The 18584-nt window shown below is 37.2% G+C and overlaps 1 protein-coding gene across 2 annotated transcripts in view; it reads right to left on the bottom strand.

Moving 5' to 3' along the window:
* The window catches only part of PPP3CA (protein phosphatase 3 catalytic subunit alpha), a 309226-nt gene that overhangs the window by 60987 nt on the left and 229655 nt on the right, over nt 1-18584 (bottom strand). For both annotated transcript variants that reach the window (XM_037151912.2, XM_037151913.2), the window contains exons 4-6: nt 11488-11599; nt 10024-10169; nt 7117-7256 (exon numbers count right to left, since the gene is read on the bottom strand). In XM_037151912.2, coding sequence (XP_037007807.1) covers nt 7117-7256; nt 10024-10169; nt 11488-11599 — 398 coding nt within the window. The remainder of the gene's footprint in view (nt 1-7116; nt 7257-10023; nt 10170-11487; nt 11600-18584) is intronic.

An 18584-nucleotide genomic window follows, 5' to 3' on the forward strand; every position in this document is an offset into this window, starting at 1 on the left:
TAGAAAAAGCAGAGTTCACACCACCTCACCACCACAGACAGTGATGTAAATCATTTATTCGCAGATAATTTGTCATAGGCTCACTGGGGAATCTGTTCCGTTTGTTAGAAGATAGTATTATGCACGGAGGTGGGTGGTAGGATAAGGGTAAGGTGTGGTTTCTGTACTGATGGTATTTATAATCTAGATAGAAAAGTAAACCATTTTTTAAGTTAAAAAACCTACTTAATAAAATACACTTAAGATAAAATAGCTTTGAGAAATAATAAAGCAAGGGAAAAAAAGCACATGAGTCTGAAGAAATCTTTTTGAAAAATATCTATCTCATGGCAGATTTTTTTCTCTCTTCTCTGCATTAATAAGGTGAAACTTGCATGTTCTGTGCCCACCAAGGAGAAAGGGCCTGTTTTCCTCCAGACTGATCAGCCCAAGTCTGAGCCCATGGCCTTCTGGGCAGAGGGCTGGCTGGATCGGAGCCCCACTCGCACCCCAAAATGGGCACCCTTGTCAGGTGCAATCTGCCTGCATGCTGTGACCCTGCAATAATTTTGTTTAACCCAGTGGCCTAACCACGTCTTAAACCAGATCAGCCGCAAGGAGTGGCGAAGACCAGTGATGCTCTCAGCTCTGTGACACTCATTTAGCAGCATCACTGCTGTGTTTGGGAAACAAGTTCCCTTCTCCGAAAATGTCTTTTATTGGATCATAATTATTCCTTAAGTACTAGAGAATGCATCTTGTTTGAGTAGAAAGGGAGGTGAATACATCCATGGAATAGTGGGGATACTTAGATCTGGCTTCTTATTTCTATTTCCTATGTAAACTTTGGAAAATTGTTTAATATCTTTGCTTAACCTCATAAAAATAAGTCACCTCATTTGTAAAACTGCAGACAGTATCATTTATTTCATAGACTTGAGATAAAGATTAAATGAGTTAGCAATGTATGTAAATTTTCTAGTCCAGTGCCTGACTCATAATAGTAGGCATTTCACAACTCCTGATTTTCTCCTCACTACCATAGCATGAAAGAAATAATGCAGCCTAGAATGGTGAGTCAGCAACCCCAGATTCTAATAGCAGATGTTATACTTGTTAGTTGTGACTTATGTTAGATCTTAAGGAAATCATGTACGGGCATTACTAGGTAGGAAATGGTTAGAATGTGAACAAGAGAGGGAGACGAACAGGAAGTGTGTATGAACAAAGATGTCAGTAGAAAGGCGAAAATGTGAGACATGGTAGCAAAAGGGCTTGGCACTAGACAAAATAGCTATTATATAGATGCAGTCTGTTTATTTTACTTTTGTTTCTTGCAATATTAAATTATTTATCATTTATTTTTTAATTTTTTAAAATTTACTGGGGTGACATTGGTTATTAAAACTATATAGGTTTCAGGTATACAATTCTACAATATGTCATCTGTATATTGTATTGTGTGTTCACCACCCCAAGTCAAGTCTCCTTCCATCACCAATCATTTCCCCACTGCCCTCTTCTACTGCAATATTAAATTATATTTTAGACTGATTGCAATCTCTCAGATTTCAAGGTCTTTAACCAAACTATAGCCAGCAGGCATTAGTAAAATGCTTTTTTATGCTTTTATGCCCCTACATGCTTTTTTCCCCTTCTAGAACAGTCTACTCTTCTGCCAAGCCTTAGCTAAATTATCACTTGTGAACCATTCCCTTCAAACCTACATTACTCCAAGGTGTACACAATTGCTGTACCCATCATGTTTCCATAATATATGAATGTAATACATCACTTGTCATGTTGTAGTGTAAACTATGTGTATACCCCTGTTCTCCAGCAATAGTGAATGCCTTAGGAGATGAGCAGTTTTGTCTTCATAACCTATATGCTTAATGGCCATTTCCAGCAAATTGGAGCTCACAAGTTAGTTTCTGCAGTAGCCTCAACAGGGGCAGTTAAGCAGGTGAGAGAAGCAAAAAGTTTCTTTCCCTCATCGGCTTCTGCAAAGCAGAGGCAGCAACCTGGTCAGGGGGATGGGAGGAAGCCCCTGCCCTCCCCTGTCACAGCCCAGTCATTACAGAGGACTTTACCTAACGGTCCACCTCCTCTTCCACTTCCTGCGGTATCCTGGTGTTGCCCAGATACTGTTAGGTCTCCCTTTTCCTAGGACTTACTGTGTTCTTTTCTTTGCCCCGTGGCTCTCCAACTAATTTCCTTTTACCACTAGGGATCAAGTTTTGAAGGGCTCCAACTCTTTCTGTCAGAACTTAACCAGAGCTTAACCCCTCACTTGCATTTGGCTGCCTGAAGAGAGGGGAGTAATTTGTACTTAAGACAAACTTTCTATTGAAGAGTAACTTCTGTGCAGAAAACTGCACAAATCAGAAGATTACCAGTTGGTGACCTTTCCCGAAGGGAACACTTTGCAGCTGGCACTCAGATCAGGGCACAGAAGGCTTCCTGAACCTCAGCAACTCTTGGTATCTCCTCTGAGTCACTATCACCTCCTCACTAAGGGAAACAACCATCCTGGCTTTTAATGTTATAGATTAGCTTCTCTGACCTTGAACTCTTGTTTCAGCTCCATGGGATCATGCAGCATGCACTCTTTAGTATCTGGCTTTGTCTACTCATCATACATGTGACATCCATCCATGTTATGTGCAGTTTTGTTCAACTCATTCTCATTTGCTGTATTTAATTATTCAAATATACTATGATTTATTGTTCCTTTTACTAAATTGGCATTTGGGTTGTTTCCATTCTTTTGGCTATTACAGATACTGCTGCTATGAGCAATCTGGCGTTTGGGGCCACAAATGTACACATTTCTAGTGGACACTGAAATAGAAATAGAATAGGTTACTTACATGAATGTTCGACTTCAGCGTGTACTGAAGTAAAGTAAGACCATTCAAGAAGTGATCTTTCTAGAATTCCCAGTGTTATCTCCCCTCAAATTTTCACGAACACCACTTTCTCTGATTGTAAGAGCTTAACCTTCCCCAGTATCTCTGGCTGGATATGTTAGACTCATCCTTTAAAATTTAAGTTTAACAACACTTCCACCATGAGCAGTCCCTTAAACTCTGATCCACCCCTGTTTGGGTTAAGGCTACCCGCTGTGTGTGTGTGTGGACATGTGTATGTGTGACGACCTCCCCATTTGTCACAATGCTAACCCACCTTGCATTTTACTTATCAATTTCTGCTTGTCAAACTCTGGCACTAGACTGTTATTCCCTGGGAAGGCAGGGACTCTAAGTATTTACAAAACCTTACAGAAAGTACATATAGATCACACGTGCTCAGGTAATGTTAAAAAACTGATGAGTGAAGGAATTCTTTTCAAAAGGATACCTATGAATGGGAGGGAATGAATTGAGGGGGATGGTATTGTACAATCAGGTGTAATTTCAACAGACTAAAAAGGAAGGTTTTGAATTTGGAGTGGGAAAAGTGGAAGGCAGGATGGTCCAGATTTATTAAAAAGGTTCAGTTAGATGTGGTGACTGGTAGTGATTTCAATGCAAGAAGAGAAAGGTAATTGCTAGTCTATATAGCTAGAAGAATGAACTGTTAATAGAAACAAACAAACCGGCTCTCTAGTGGAGATTAAGCAAGTGGGGAAGTAAATAGTAAGCTTTTTCAGGTAAGATGAGTTTAGGTTAAGGTGACAATGGAACATCTTAGGTAAAAACATTCCAACAGACAACTAGAAAGAATTCAAGCTCAGGAAAGATAGATGAAGGCGCTAGATATAGATCTTGGAATTAAACCAGGGAGGTTCTAGTTTACAGAGAGTCTAAGGAAACAGTTGAGGTTCCTGGGGCAATGTGCAGAAAACAAAGTCAAAAGCTGGAGGAAGACAAAGAAAGAGGCAGCAGAAGAGGCAAGGATCTGCCAGGTAGTTAGAGGAGAGCCAGGATTTGTGAAAAAGGAGGAACCAGAGGATTTCGGGGGGTGGGGTTAATAGGGGTGTTAGAGGCTGCTGATTTGTGACTAACCAACTGGTAGTTATTTGAGTGAGCTGTCATTTGCAACTTCAAAAACACTTTTAAAATGAATGTTAAGATGTTCTTCAAATCTCAGAACTTCAGATGTCTAATTTAACTCACTCCTTTTGAAGCAAGCTTGCACGATTCCTCCAAGACAGACATACAAACTGACAACCCAAGCACCTAATCCAGCTGACAGTTTTGTTTGGACTACATGAAAATGAAATTTTACCTCCCGTTTGTCCCGATCCTCATTAATCTTTACAATCTAATAGTTGGCCTACTTCAAGTATTAAATTACTTGCCTCAAAATTTAGACATTTGAATATGTAAACTCTGGTCTCAGGTTATAAAGATAATAGTAACACTTGGGCAAAAGTTATGTTCTTATGGATTCTTTCCTCTCTGTCACATTGCCTATTTTCTATAATCATGAATAGCATTAATAAATTCTACTGATGCATTTTTCTGCAAACTTCTTTTTATTTAAATCATGGCCCAGGGAATGTGTTAGACCATCATTAGAGTGGCAAGGCAAATTAAATATGCAAACGTAATATAAAACATGTAAAATATAACTGGGAGTTGTGGATCCGAATCAGGGCCAATAACACAACAGATACCACGTTTCTTTCCTGGTTTTTGTGGTTCCCCTGTGTTCCTCTAGGTCAGCTTTATAAGCTGAGACTACAAAAGATGCCTTGATGCCTTCATGAGGGTGCCAAAATCAAAAGGATCAACAAGCTCTAGAACAAAAGAGTCATTTTTCTCCTCCTTAGATAAAACAATTCCAGACCGCTTTGCTATCAGTCAGTCTATAGGCCCTGAAGTTAGACATTCAACATTTGTCTTGGCTAAAGATCTATTAACAACCTCTAATGAGAGGAGTTAAATAACCATTTTGTTGAGAACAAAAGTGAAAAAACATGCATAATCCTCTATCTAGCTGGTGGCCTTTATCTCTGATGTAAACACATCTGGGTCTGTAGTCAGAAAGCAAAAATACCGTAATTTTATTTAAGTGCAGTAGACGACTTTATTTAGAGTATGATTTACCTGAAAAGCTGACTCAGAAAGCTAAAAGAAGAGGTTAGGCTATGGATTAAAGAAAGATTAATGTAATATAGCTTAATATCAAAATCAAGAGGCTTACATTTTGTTTGATATTGTATTATTGAAGCACCACTCAGTGGTATCAAATAGGTAATTTAAATACTGGTGGTATACTTACGGGTTCAACACAAGATTTGAGAAATTGAACACTTGGCTCTGATATATGTCAACAACACTCACCTTTTCACTACACTATTTGAACATTTTTAATAAAATATTACTCCCAAATTAATTAATTACCAAAAAGAAACCTCAGGGTTCACAGAAATACTATATACCATGCTTCATTTCAGTCAAAATACACTCATTAGACTTGATGTCCAAATTTCCAAAACAAAGAAACTTCATCTTCTTTGCTTTGGAAGCTTTCTGACACATAAAGTTAAAACAAATCTCTTTATTCATATTTCTACCCAAAACTACTCTTTGATGCTTTCCAGTGTACACGACTTTCTGTTCACAAACTTCAATTTCCCAATCACATCAACGGATGAAAAGAAAATAACTTTTCCCCCAAGGAAAACTTAATGTCTGAAACAACATGTTCTACCACTGAATGAAGTCTGATCCGTGTTGGGCAGAAGGGTGGTGGTGTCTGCTCGCTCGCTCTAGAGGCAGAAGGTACCTGGCTCAACACACAGGGCGGATTCTTCCGGCCTTGCCATTCACTTACCTGGCTGGGGTTGGGCCTAAACTTCAGTGGATATCAGTTTTGGTTTTTAAGGTTTTTTTAAAAGACTACGTACTCTCCAATTTAAAGTTCTCCGTGACCTTTTTGCCCCTTTCGCATAAATTATAAGTCTGAAGAAAAGGGAACCTAGTGGAACGAAGAGCAGGAATGCGGAAGGCTGAAACTGACATGAGATTGCCGGGGAGTCAGGAGGACAAACAACACCCGACAGTGCTGCTGGTTTATGCTCTGAAATGTTATGGCGCCGGCAAAACCCCATACACAGGCAAACATAAAGACATGGCAATTACCATAAAACTTTTTCAATGTGGCTTGTCAATGTGCTAACAATAATTTACTTCTTGTACCTATACATTAAGTTGCTGCTAATTTTAATTTATTCAGAAACTCTGATAAAGAAAATTTAAGAATAACTTGAATATAATCTAATTAGCAATTAAAATTATTTTTCTTGCCCTGGCTGGTGTAGCTCAGTGGATTGAGCATGGGCCTGCGAACCAGAGGAGCGCAGCTCAATTCCCAGTCAGGGCACATGCCTGGGTTGTGGGACAGGTCCCAGCAGGGGACCCATGAGAGGCAAACGCACACTGATATTTCTCTCCCTATCTCCTTCCCTTCCCCTCTAAAGATAAGTAAATAAAAATCCTTTAAAAATTATTTTTCTTACTTAAGTTATAAGAACTGGGAAAATATTTTAAAGTTATTACATAATTAAATTAAAAAATCAAGGCTGATATTGAATTTTTTTCTACAGCTCTTGAAATAAAACCAGTTTTCTACTAAATCCTACTATCTTATTTAGCTACTTCACCTTTTTGATACCACATGGCTCCTTTTTTTTTTTTGTATTCTCACCTGAAGACATTTTTTTCATTGTTTTTACAGAGAGAAGCAGGAGAGAAAAAGAGAGAAACATTGATATAAGACAGAAACGATTGGTTGTTTTCTCCTATGTGCCGTGACTGGGGACCGAACAGGCAACTCGGGTATGCACCTGACCACAAATTGAACCTGTGACCTTTTGGTCTACGGGAGATGCTCCAACTAACTGAGTCACACCAGCCGGGTCCTGAATACCTCTTTTATGCCTTTTCTATTCACAGATATTATATCTGTATACTTACAGAAATGTATTTCTTACCTATTTACTTATACTTCCATTTTGCAAGTACTAAGAACTCATCTGAGCCAGGCTTTTGAAGTGAACTTTTCATTTATACTTGTTTTCTAGAGAAGTTACACAAACGTCATACATAAAGCAAACACGTGAAGTGATAAATTCCAAGATTTATGAACCAAATGTGCTCCGTGAGTCGGGCGCTCCATCCTCACCTGTAGAAGTACGAGCATCCCCTGACTGTGTTGTGAGTGAAGTGTTCCTGAGTCTTCTCATTGCCAAAGTCTTCCAGGGGGTCTGACCACAGGATGTCGCACATGGGTCCATAAGCAGGTGGTTCTTTGAATCGGTCTAACTAAGAAAAATAGAAGACAGAGAGCAAAATACTAATCTTTGGAAACTTGGAATTCTGCAAATAGAAGAAACCAGAATTCGCCACATCTGACTTCCTCTCCCCAAGCACAGAGCAGCATGAACTCTGACCTGTCCTCTCTGCCCCTCTTCCTGCCAGCTGCCCTTTCTCCGAGGTTCTTCTCCATTCTTCTACTCTTCACCTCCTCAGTTTGCCTGCCTGCTTCCTCCTGGTGGGCTCATTTATTATCTGCCTTCATCTCACCCCTTACCTCCCTCTTACCTCTTTAATTCCTAACTCTTTACTCCCTTTCCCCCCTTTCTCCTATTCTCCCTTTCATTTCTTTTTCTCCCCTGCCTTATTTTATTTATCCAAGTGTTTTAGTCATTATCGGTTCACATGACTATCTGTGTTTCATTTCTTGGGGAGGAGCTTTTATTTTATTTTACCTTTGGAGACATTTCTTTTACTGCTTCTATTAAACTGTGATTTAGAAATGTGGATGAGAACAACTTCTGGTGTTTATATTTAACAATATGATTTTGAGAACAGACAGCTTTCATCTTAAGAGTGGCACATTTTGGACAGTCACTCATGAGGGGCTATGTCGGGGTTTAATTAAAGTATAAGTCTACCCTAGTTTACCTTACTGGTTACAAAATGAGAATAATTATAAGTAGAGTAAAATAAACCCAAATTTAGCTAGTTATTCTTCAGTTTACAGTTCTAAGCTTTATAGTTTTACTTGAAGCCCTCATATAAAATACATTTTCCAGCTACAAATGTTTAGCAAAGTCATATTTTAATTTTAAATGGTGCATTTAGGAAGTATAAGCAATATGATTGCAAATAGCATTTCACTAACAATTTTATTACACTGATGCTTTCCTTTATTTTATCCCAATTTAAATTACTATTTAAGGATCTTTAGTAAGGTTAACAGATATTATAGTCTCTTAAAAAGAAATGCATAAAACAGCTATGAAAACCCAAAGGTGATATTCTACAAAGTTAATACTTTAACATAAAAAAAAAACATAGGAATAGGTAGACAGGTGAATATATAAGGCTAACAGTCAACCAAATTATCATTTTTTCCTATAAAAGGTGATATAAATCATGGTTTTGCTACATTCCATTTTTAAAACTAACATCTAAGTGAATAAAGCAATAGTTCACATTTTAAACACCCAGTAAAAAACTTCAGGATGAGACACTATATTTTAACCATTATGTTTTCCACAAAATATGGCACTGCAAACTTAGACTTGTTTAAGAGATTTGAATAATTTATGTCCTTGGAACAATTCATCCTAGAAAAATAATACTTGTCCATAAAAATACAGAATTTCCTTCTGAGAAACAAGAACTTATTACTAGGGGCAGAACATCGGGGGGGCATTCCGATTAATGTGACTCCCAGACTGAAGGTCTGGTAAGGCAACCAGATTATAGAATTTCTTCTGAAAAGTTAAAAAGTGCTTTCTAAAATTAATACTGTCTACAGTAAGAATAAACAACTAAAACATTCATTAAATAAAGAAAGTATGGTGGAAAATCTTATTGACACATGGCAAAATGCAAACCTCAAAATCATTTTATGGCTAAGTATAGAGTGTAATGACATATACAAAAATTGAACGTAATATCTGAAACATGGCAGTCCTGAGGACAGCGGGTGATATATTAAAAGTCTATTTAATTTATGAAAAGTTATTTATTTCAAGAGTCCAGCAAATCATAGAAGAATAAATCTGTTTCATGTGTGCAGAAAGTGAACCAGTCTGTACTTGAACTCCATGCCCACAATGTAGCGCCCTGTCTCCACAGCACATGAAATACAGCACAAGTATCAATGCCTGCTCTGCTCCAGACACCAGAAGCAGAGGTATGGCTGATAAAAAGGACACCAGCACATGAGGCAGACAACAAAGGTTCATGTAATGTCCTTTTGTTTGGTTTTAAAAATAAAAATCATGCATTTTTTTCTAGTATAAAAGTAAATACAGTATCGTTTTTATACTTGAAAACTTGGACCTTAATGAAAGAGTATTAAAGTAAAATTTAGATTTTTTACTTGCCTAAAATAGTTTTTCTTTTAAACCAATGAACTTTTAAAAGAATTTTGAGCATAATGAAAGAAAAGATTATCTTCCACTACATAAAACTATCCCATATCACTATATTTTCTCATATGAAACACATTTTCACACTCCATCTAACTTCTCTTTTTGTTGGCTAAAACAATAGGAACAGCCAATGCTAAATTAAGTAGAAAATACCTCTTTAAATAAAATGGACTCTTTTTTTAATCTAAACATTCAATACAATCAATAGAATATTCTCATTGCCTTTGTTAAAGTTTTAAACTATAAGAAATAGGTTTTAAAAAATAGTATCAACACATTTTAAAGGTCAAGTTGTGATATTTCCCCAAGAACAAAGCACATTTTCTAATTAAAACACACCATGTTCCGTTGGAAGCAAACCAGAGGGAAATAAAAAGGTGTATTTTTTTAGCAATCAAATATTTTACATTTCTAATGACACAGGTAAAATGGTAAAATGGGGCTTTAGAGATGAAAATCCTTCCAAGTATAAATGTATCTTTCTTCCTAGAAAAAAGTTACTAAAGAAAAGATGATTCACGACCAATTAAATCATTTTAGTTCAAAAGGATAAAGTGAGTGATAAAGGGAGGGAAATCGATGTTTTCTCTCTATGACTGAAGCACATGGAATGATTGCACTTGGAAAGCAACAGAACTTACTTTTCTGATGTCATCTAAGGTGTTAATCTCTGGGGACAGGCCACCGTGCACACACAGGAACTGCTGGTTCATCAGGGCGGCCAGGGGCAGGCAGTCAAAGGCGTCCATACAGGCGTCATAGACACGTTCTGAATACTTGATTTTACCTTTTAAAACACGATTTAAGAAAAATATTTACTCTCATGATTTCATAGCTAGAGTCATTTCATGGAACAGATTTTAAAAAAAATGTTTTCATGGCAGAATGTGAGCATGTAACTATAACTGCAAAGTTCCAAAATGTACTAAATCAGACTTTTCAAAGAGTTATGTTAACATTTCAATTTACTGTTTTTTAAAATTTTTGTTGTTTATACATATCTTCCAGTTTTTAGCAACTTTTTATAAAGCAGAAGAGAGAAGTTTGGTGTATTTCCTTGTTATTTATCTGCAGATGTAGCTCAAAAAAATTAGATGCAAAAAAGTAGGAAACCAACAGAAAGATGGACGCAGAACTGGCTAACCTTCCTGAATGATCTTACAGAGACCAGGGGGCAAGAAATCCTGTACAGCTGCTTTTCTGTGGCACTGCGCACCTCGTTTCTCTGACTGACTTATATCTCATGTTTTAAAAGAAGCCACTATGCTCCACTGAGTATAGGAGTAAAGGACACAGACCATTTTCAGTTTCACTGGACAATGGGAAAAATTGAAGAGGACTTCATAAAATGTATGCAAAGTACTCATCATTCCTAGTATTTATATCTACAGAAAGAAGTCATCTTTAATTCTGTAAAATCCACTAGCAGCTAGTAAATGAGCTGCATCCAAAAACAGGGGCACGAGGTTGAATCTGCCCCCTATTTGCTTTTCTTGAGTGAGTTGAGATGACAGGGGAGGGTTATTATCCTACATAGTAGCATTCTTGCTATTTCTTTTTAATATGTTTATTGATTTTAGAGAGAAGAAGGGGTAGAAAAGAGAGAGAAAAAAGAGAGAGGCAGACAGACATCGATGTGAGATAGAAACATCGATTAGCTGCCTCCCATATGAGCCCCTACTGGGGATCGAACCTACAACCTAGGTATGTGCCCTGACCAGGAATTGAACCTTCAACTTTTTGGGGTACAGGACCATGCTCCAGCCACCTGAGCCACACACAGGTGCATTCTAGCTATTTTTAAAAGATAACTTAATCACTGTTTCTTGGGATAAATTACATCAAATATTAATTTGATGTAATTTATCAAATTTTAGATAAATTTATAGAGAAGTTTTAGATTACTTTATACAGAACTTATAATTTAAAAAGAAGTTCTAAATTCTTTTAACTATCCATGCTTAGACACGATGACACAAATAGTGTGTTTTTCAAAGATTTTTCACTTTGAAGCAATTGATCATATTGTAATGTGCTCTCAACATGCATTAAAATGATTATTTAGCACTTATCTTGTTAAAGGAAGAGGACTGAAGTATACTTACATTCTTGTTTAAATGTGAAATACTCTGTTAGATGTCTACATTCATGATTTCCACGGAGTAAAAACAGTGTTTTGGGGTAAAGAATTTTCAAGGCCCACAAATACAGCACACACTGAGAAAAAAATAAGAATATAAAAATAAATATTGTATCATTATACTTAAGTATCCCATTGCTTACATATCAGGAAGGTATCAATCAAAAGTGCTCCTATAACCAAAAGGCCCCAACAGCTAGATTTATGAAGAAAAAACACGGAAAATCAAGCAGAAAAAAATTACTTTGGTAAAAAGCCAGGGCTTATGTATACATAATATATATATAGGCACTTGGAATCTATATATCGCAAGAAAACCATGAACTATGCACAGTCTATTGGAAGAAGCCTAAAGGAAAATGCACTAGAAAATGAAAATACACTGATGGAAAAGTATGACAAGAAACGTGATTAGCAATCAACAAATAAAATAAAGACATCTCTCTATAAAGCTAATTATTATTTTTAAAAAACCAGGAACAGATGGACAAATTGGAAAGGAAAAGCAAGACAAACTTTGGAAACAAATACAGAGAGGCTCAGGCTGACTCGGAGAGTGTCCTCTTCACGTCCATTACTTCGTTTTTATGTCATTGCTGTTGGTATATAAAGCCGTAAGTTTTTTTGGTTCTTTTTATATGTGAATATAATTAAACTGAAGGCCAGGGACTCTCACTATAAATGCTGCTAATAGCTAGGGGGAAATATTTCATATATGCACCTTAAAATGCTCAAATTTAATTACTTGGGTATTTCAGTTTGTGTCAAAGTGACAGCCAACTATGAATTAGCCAGTCCAGAGTAAAGCTACGTTGACACTGTCTACCTGAAATGTGCGTTAAAATAACCAGATACTCAAATATTAACATCAATTTCATTATCCTCAAGTGACATTCATTAAGACCCCACAGAGAACGCAAAACCACTCTTTGAAAACAAGCAGGCTTTTTTTTTACCCTCATTAAGTTTATGTTCTAAAAGTGAAGCTAAGAAGATATAGAACCACAAAAATATTAAGACAAGTCTGCTTGTGGTTACTATAATCTGAAACCAAAAACCATATAATATTTATATTTTAATCAAGAGCTTTCCAAATATAATAAGTTTGCTGAATAATGTCCAGAGGAAAAAACTGCTGGCAAATCATTTGCTGTGCCACCTGTGAAGAGTAATTGTGTCTGACAATTTATTGAGTGGAAATAATTACATTTGAATATAGAGCCTAAGTTTTGGAGAAAATACTAACTATCAGAAAGAGTATGTATCATTGTGCTTCTGAAAAGATATAATATCTCAAAGCAAGATATTGTCTCCAGCTATGCAATTGTGATTAAAGTGAATGAATATAAGGAGTTGACATCAAATTGTGTGTATATAACTTTAATTTTCCAATTACCTTTTTCTCATTATAGTTGGCAGTTAAAGTTCCCATGAGAAGTTGACCGAGTGGCTTATTCCAGTGATACTTGAGGCATCACGATCTGCTGATATGTGTGACAGCTCCCTGTTATCTCAGTGGGTAGTCGTGGGGCTCAGTGAGTCTCTGGTTACCATGGATCAGGTTTTGTTAGGTGCATTTAACGTGTTTTCAAGGAAGAGTTTGTATTACTCAAACTTGTCTCACATTTCAGAGAAGATATTTATAAGCCATTATGAATATTAATGAGAACTATTTCCAATTTAAAGTGTATAAGGTTATACTTTATATATTTACACATACGAATATATATAAATATATATACACATTTCCAAATTGGTTTTAACTTTTGATGTCTACTTTCAAGTAGAAATGATCATGTTGTAAAGTCTTTAAAAATTATATTGAATATCTACTTGTTGAAATTGCTATTTCTATGTTGAGGGAAAGAATACATGTTTTGGCTATATTGTAGTTACCTTTCAGGAAGCTTTTCCTTTCTTTATTGTTGTTTGATTACACTTGTCCCCAGTTTTCCCTCATTCCTCTCCCCTGCCCTACCTTCCCCTCCCACCCTCAATCCTCCCCCCCGTTGTCTTTGTCCATGGGTCCTTTATACATGTTCCTTGACTTTATCTTTTGTTTTTACTAAATTTATATGCAATGAAGTTTACATATTTTCAATGTACAATTAAATATTTATGTATGTGTACTCCCATGCAAATACTCCCCAGATCCACCTACATTTCAACATGCAGAAGAAGCCTCTCTTATACTCCCCACCATCAATTCTTTTGGAAATGTAATCACAATATTGAACTATTTAGATTAGTTTTGCCAGTAACAGTATATTTTAAAGCAAAGCTATCATCTCCCCAACTAAAATCTAAAATGTAATTTTTTATCCCATTCAAATACTACCAGAGGAATCACATTCTAGGACCCATCTTTTCCTGTTCACCATCTGTTAACAGAGCCTGTTTTGATATTCGCACGTGGCTTTACGACCTTTAGTCTTAATTACTGAGCCTCTTCCATAACAAACCTCACAGAGTGATACAGAAATAGTCCATGATATTGTATCATACTTGTTTACTTTTTGAGTGATTCAATACACAGTGAATGCCCCTTATTATTTAATGGATGTGAAATACTGAGTACATAGAAGATAGGAAATACTAGCTTTTGCTGTAAATCTATAAATGAGAAGACAGAAACACAAAAAGCAGAAAGGGAGAGAGGGAGGGAGAGAGGGGAGGAAGGAAGAAGAAATGAAGGAAAGAAAAAAGAAAGAAGAGGAGAAAAGGAGAGAGAGAAAGAAGGAAGAGGAAGGAAGGAAGGAAGGAAGGAAGGAAGGAAGGAAGGAAGGAAGGAAGGAAGGAAGGAAGGAAGGAAGGAAGGAAAGTTTCCCAAATCTTGGCTCAAAATAAGAATCCTGTTTTCACATTTTATTTCCTTCTCCCCTGTGGCAAGAATAAAATATCTTCCCAAACACGGGCTGAAACCACAAACGCAGCCACTATGGAAGAGGTGGCGTGGTAAATGCAAGGGCAGGGTGCACTGGGGAGTGGAGCCCTGCCAGCCTTCGCCCTCAACATCTGGTGGGAGAGGGCTGCCAAGCACAACACTGTCTTGCTGGCAACTATTTTGCCATCTAAAGTTCTAACATTCTAGCGAGCCAAAGATTTTAAACAAAACCATAACCTGATATTATTTTTAAAAAGGAAAGTCTCTTGTAAAAAATTTTCACAATCCATAAGCAATGAAATACAAATCAGCTAAATAATTGGGTATTTTCATCTATGTGGTATCAGATGACAGTAAAATTTTCACTGAATTAAACGGTGAAGGTAGGAACACAGACACATTACTTTGGCCTTTCTGAATGTGCGATGTAAATGTGCTGCATTAATCATTGTCACCTGGACCTTGATTGCCTTTCCAGTCTTACTCTAAATAATTAAACAAATATTTACAACTTAGAATTAGTTGGAGTTACTCAACAGAGAGACTGAGGAAACTCTACATTTTTATTAATTTTCATCATATAGTCTTCTTCTATTTCATGTATTTGCCTTCCTCTATGAAGCAACACTAAGGATATAATTTTCTTTATTCGTCTAATTGGCAATTCATCATTTTTAATGATTAGTATTTTTGAAAACTTGCATGGGGGACTAAAGAAGAATGTAAAAAAGGAAGCAAGTGACTAAAAGACATATATATGTCTTCAAATGTGCATCAATCAGTTCTTTAAAATAACTATCTGCACTGTGACATATTTCAGTAAAAAATGCCACCTCTCAATCATCACACAATTAAGTGAAGAATGTGTATCGGCTGGTAAATGATCTGAACTCCTGCCATGTCAAATGCGGCTCCTCCAAGACACCGTCGACTGGATCTGACAAGCGTGTGGAGGAGCAGTGCCCTAAACGGAGGGCCAGCTGCGGGGAGGCAGCCAGACACTTTCTTCCTTGTGTCTGTGGCATTATTTGCTTGTTATTCTCAGGCAGAAGTATGGAACATTGCTTGATTTGCTGTATTCATTCTAGTCTATAGATTCACAGCTAATAAACCTAACTCTTCATGCTTACATGTTTGAGGCTTGGGCTGAGATCTGGATATAAGTACAGTGTGCGCTGGGGCAGGGGCGGCTTGCTGTTAGGCTCAAGGCAATGCCAGGCACAACGGCTAGAAAGGGAGCCTGAGGAAGTGAATAGAAGGAAACAGCTGTGCATGCCTCTGTTTATAGTTCTGTTTTTCCCTGCTTTCCCAGAGAAACACACTCAGACACAGACCTATACACACACATATGCTTGATCAAAGGCATTAGGTAGCATAATGCAATCATCAGAAAGAGGATGGTATTTGGTGCGAGACAAATTATTACCCCAAACAAAATGACCTCTTTCATCACTACTCAAAAGCTTGCTTGTTTTATTTGGGCTAACTTTGTGGGGAATGGTTTCTGATCTTGGCAAGAAAAGAAGATCAGGGCAGAGGCACGGAGAGAGTACATAAAATGAGCTCTATGTGTACTGCCTGGAGCACATTACCTAGTGCCTGTAAACACTACCCGGCAGAGCCTGTATGAAATCTGAACCCACTCTTCAAAGCTGATTTGGTAAAAATTAAACTCAAGTGCTCTTCTTTGCCCACAGGAGAGCCAAAGAAAAATACCTGCAGTGATGCCCTGGATTTTTCAGATGAATGAAGAACCTTTTCAAACCTGTTAGGATAGTACACACTGAAAAACTGAGCTCTTGTTTTAGGATTTTTCTTAAACCAACAGCACTGTGCCCAAAGAAAGTATTTTATATTGAATGCTGTGACCTTCAGACTGTATCTGTGGGAAGAGGGCTATGTACACGTGTGCACATGTGTGAGCGAATGTGAGGGTGTGTTCCTGATGTGCCCATTTTTTTTGTGGTTCTTTCAGTGAAGACTCGGCCAGGAGATGGGGTGCAGTAGAAAGGACACAGATTTTGAATCCCAGCACTGCCTCTTACTACATGAGTGATTCTGCTTGGCCTAGGTTTCTGCACACATGCAAGGGAAACATTCACATGTTTTTTGTAGAGCTATAAGGGAAAAACGAAATCATTTGTACCTTGCAAATAATAGCATTTACAGCATGCAAACAAGGTCAGCTTGCTTAATCCACAATAAAAACACCCAAAGTATTCTCAGTAAGTGTATTTTGTTTTACAATGTCCATTCTGTTTTAAAAATGACAATATCACTGAGAAATCCCAAAGTCCCTCAAAGGTCAAAATAAATCATTTTTTACACATGGCATTTCTGTCATTTTTGTATGCATGTGGCGAGCCCCTGGGGCTGTACTATCAGACTTTTGGAGTTTAATTAAAGAGATCATTTTGATGATGGGAACTCTGATATGAGCATCTCAGAACTTTTAAATGTTCTATGATGCCTACATTTGATGTCGCCAACTTTGGGTTTCATTCTTTCATCCTTTGCTTGAATTTAAAAGATGCATACTACACAAAATAATCACAATCTTCATAGTTTAAATATGTACATTAATTGTATGCTAAAAATATCTGCTGAGAAACAAGTTAGTTATTTCTGCTTCTGAAGTACTTTAAAGAAACAGAGTTCTAAAAAAGCTCTAATTAGGGGGAGTTTAGGATATTTCAAGTGATTTGGGTTCAGAGATCAGAAGCCTGAACTCTTCAAGTAAAAAAATAAAAGGTAAGTGAAGACCAGTAAGATTAAGAAATATTATCCACAACTGGACTTGACCAGGTAATGAAGTCCATCTAGTCCAGTTAGTACTTTATCTTTATTACTAAATAAATAAGGAATAGTGTTGTTGTCTTTGATTAGGTAAAAAGATAACAAATTAAGTTGTTCAAATCATAAATATTATGATATTAAAAACATTTCCACCATCACATTCCATCATTTGGCTAATAAAAATAATCACTCCCAACAGGACAGTCTTGGGTATCCCTTGCTTAGAAAATGAGCTTCAAGGAAAGAAGAATGAATGCCTACTTCATTCCTGCCTCCTTAGGATCTTTCAAAAGAGTATATTCATGTTAAATAAATGAGTTTTAGAGTTACTAAAATAATTTTGGAAATAGCCACACAACCCTACTTAAGGGAAGCAGCAGAAATGGTTATCTCGCATTGCTCTTTCCTGCCTCTGCACTCTTTCTCAAGTCTGGCTACACAGTGAAACCACCTTTGGTCATTATCAGCAAATCTGGCCATGTGTCACTTCTGGGGAACATCCTTTAATGAGAGGATATGGCCTTCTCTTTCCCCTTTTCCTTCTACTTGAATGTAATGTGGGGACATGGTGGCTGGAGCTGGGGTAGCAGTCTTGGGTCATGAGGCAGCCTCTGGAACGAGACTACACACTTCACAGCAAGGGGGCAGACAGGGTCTAGGCCCTAGCACTGCCTGCCACACCGGCCAGGCTGCTGGTGTTAACTGGAGGGAGAAATAAACTTCTATCTTGCTCAAACCATCATTTTGTAGGCTTCTTTTTTTTCTCATTCCTGGCAAATACTAGGCCTAATGCAACATGAATGTCTTAAAAATGTGTGCTCAATCACACTTCCCTGCCAAATTGGTCAGGTTAGCCTAGGAATGAGATTTATGAAGTTTACAGTTTTCCTCTACGTTTCTCACTTTGATTTCCCTCCTGGCTAAATCTTAACCTGTTCTTTGACTTAGTCGTCTCCAGCCATGGGTAAACTCTCAACAGTCTCCTGCTTTTCTACATTCCAATGGCAATTATAATCTGTTCCTCTTTTATTACAAATTTTTAATAATCAGGTTAAACAATAATCGAATCCCAGATGACTACCTGTTCTGGGCTTTTGATTCTATAGAGGTTTTTATAGTTATGTTTTCCTACATAGATTTAGTTTTCTAGAGAGTAAGGATATGCATTTCTTCAAATTCTCTACAGTCCCCCTCATACTGCACATACACTGTATGTGCTTGATAACATGTGTTTACCAAATGGATGACATTCCAAAAATGTTCTTCCTCCTTTTGGATTTACATACCAACACTACCCCTCCATCCCTCATCGCCGTGAATAAATATGCGGTCCTTCAATGAAGAAATGATTAATCTATTGGGGGAAATATATATATATGTAG

This window comes from Artibeus jamaicensis, unplaced genomic scaffold (genome assembly GCF_021234435.1).
Source record: "Artibeus jamaicensis isolate MK-2021 breed Jamaican fruit bat unplaced genomic scaffold, CSHL_Jam_final contig_452, whole genome shotgun sequence".
NCBI classification, from domain to species: domain Eukaryota; kingdom Metazoa; phylum Chordata; class Mammalia; order Chiroptera; family Phyllostomidae; genus Artibeus; species Artibeus jamaicensis.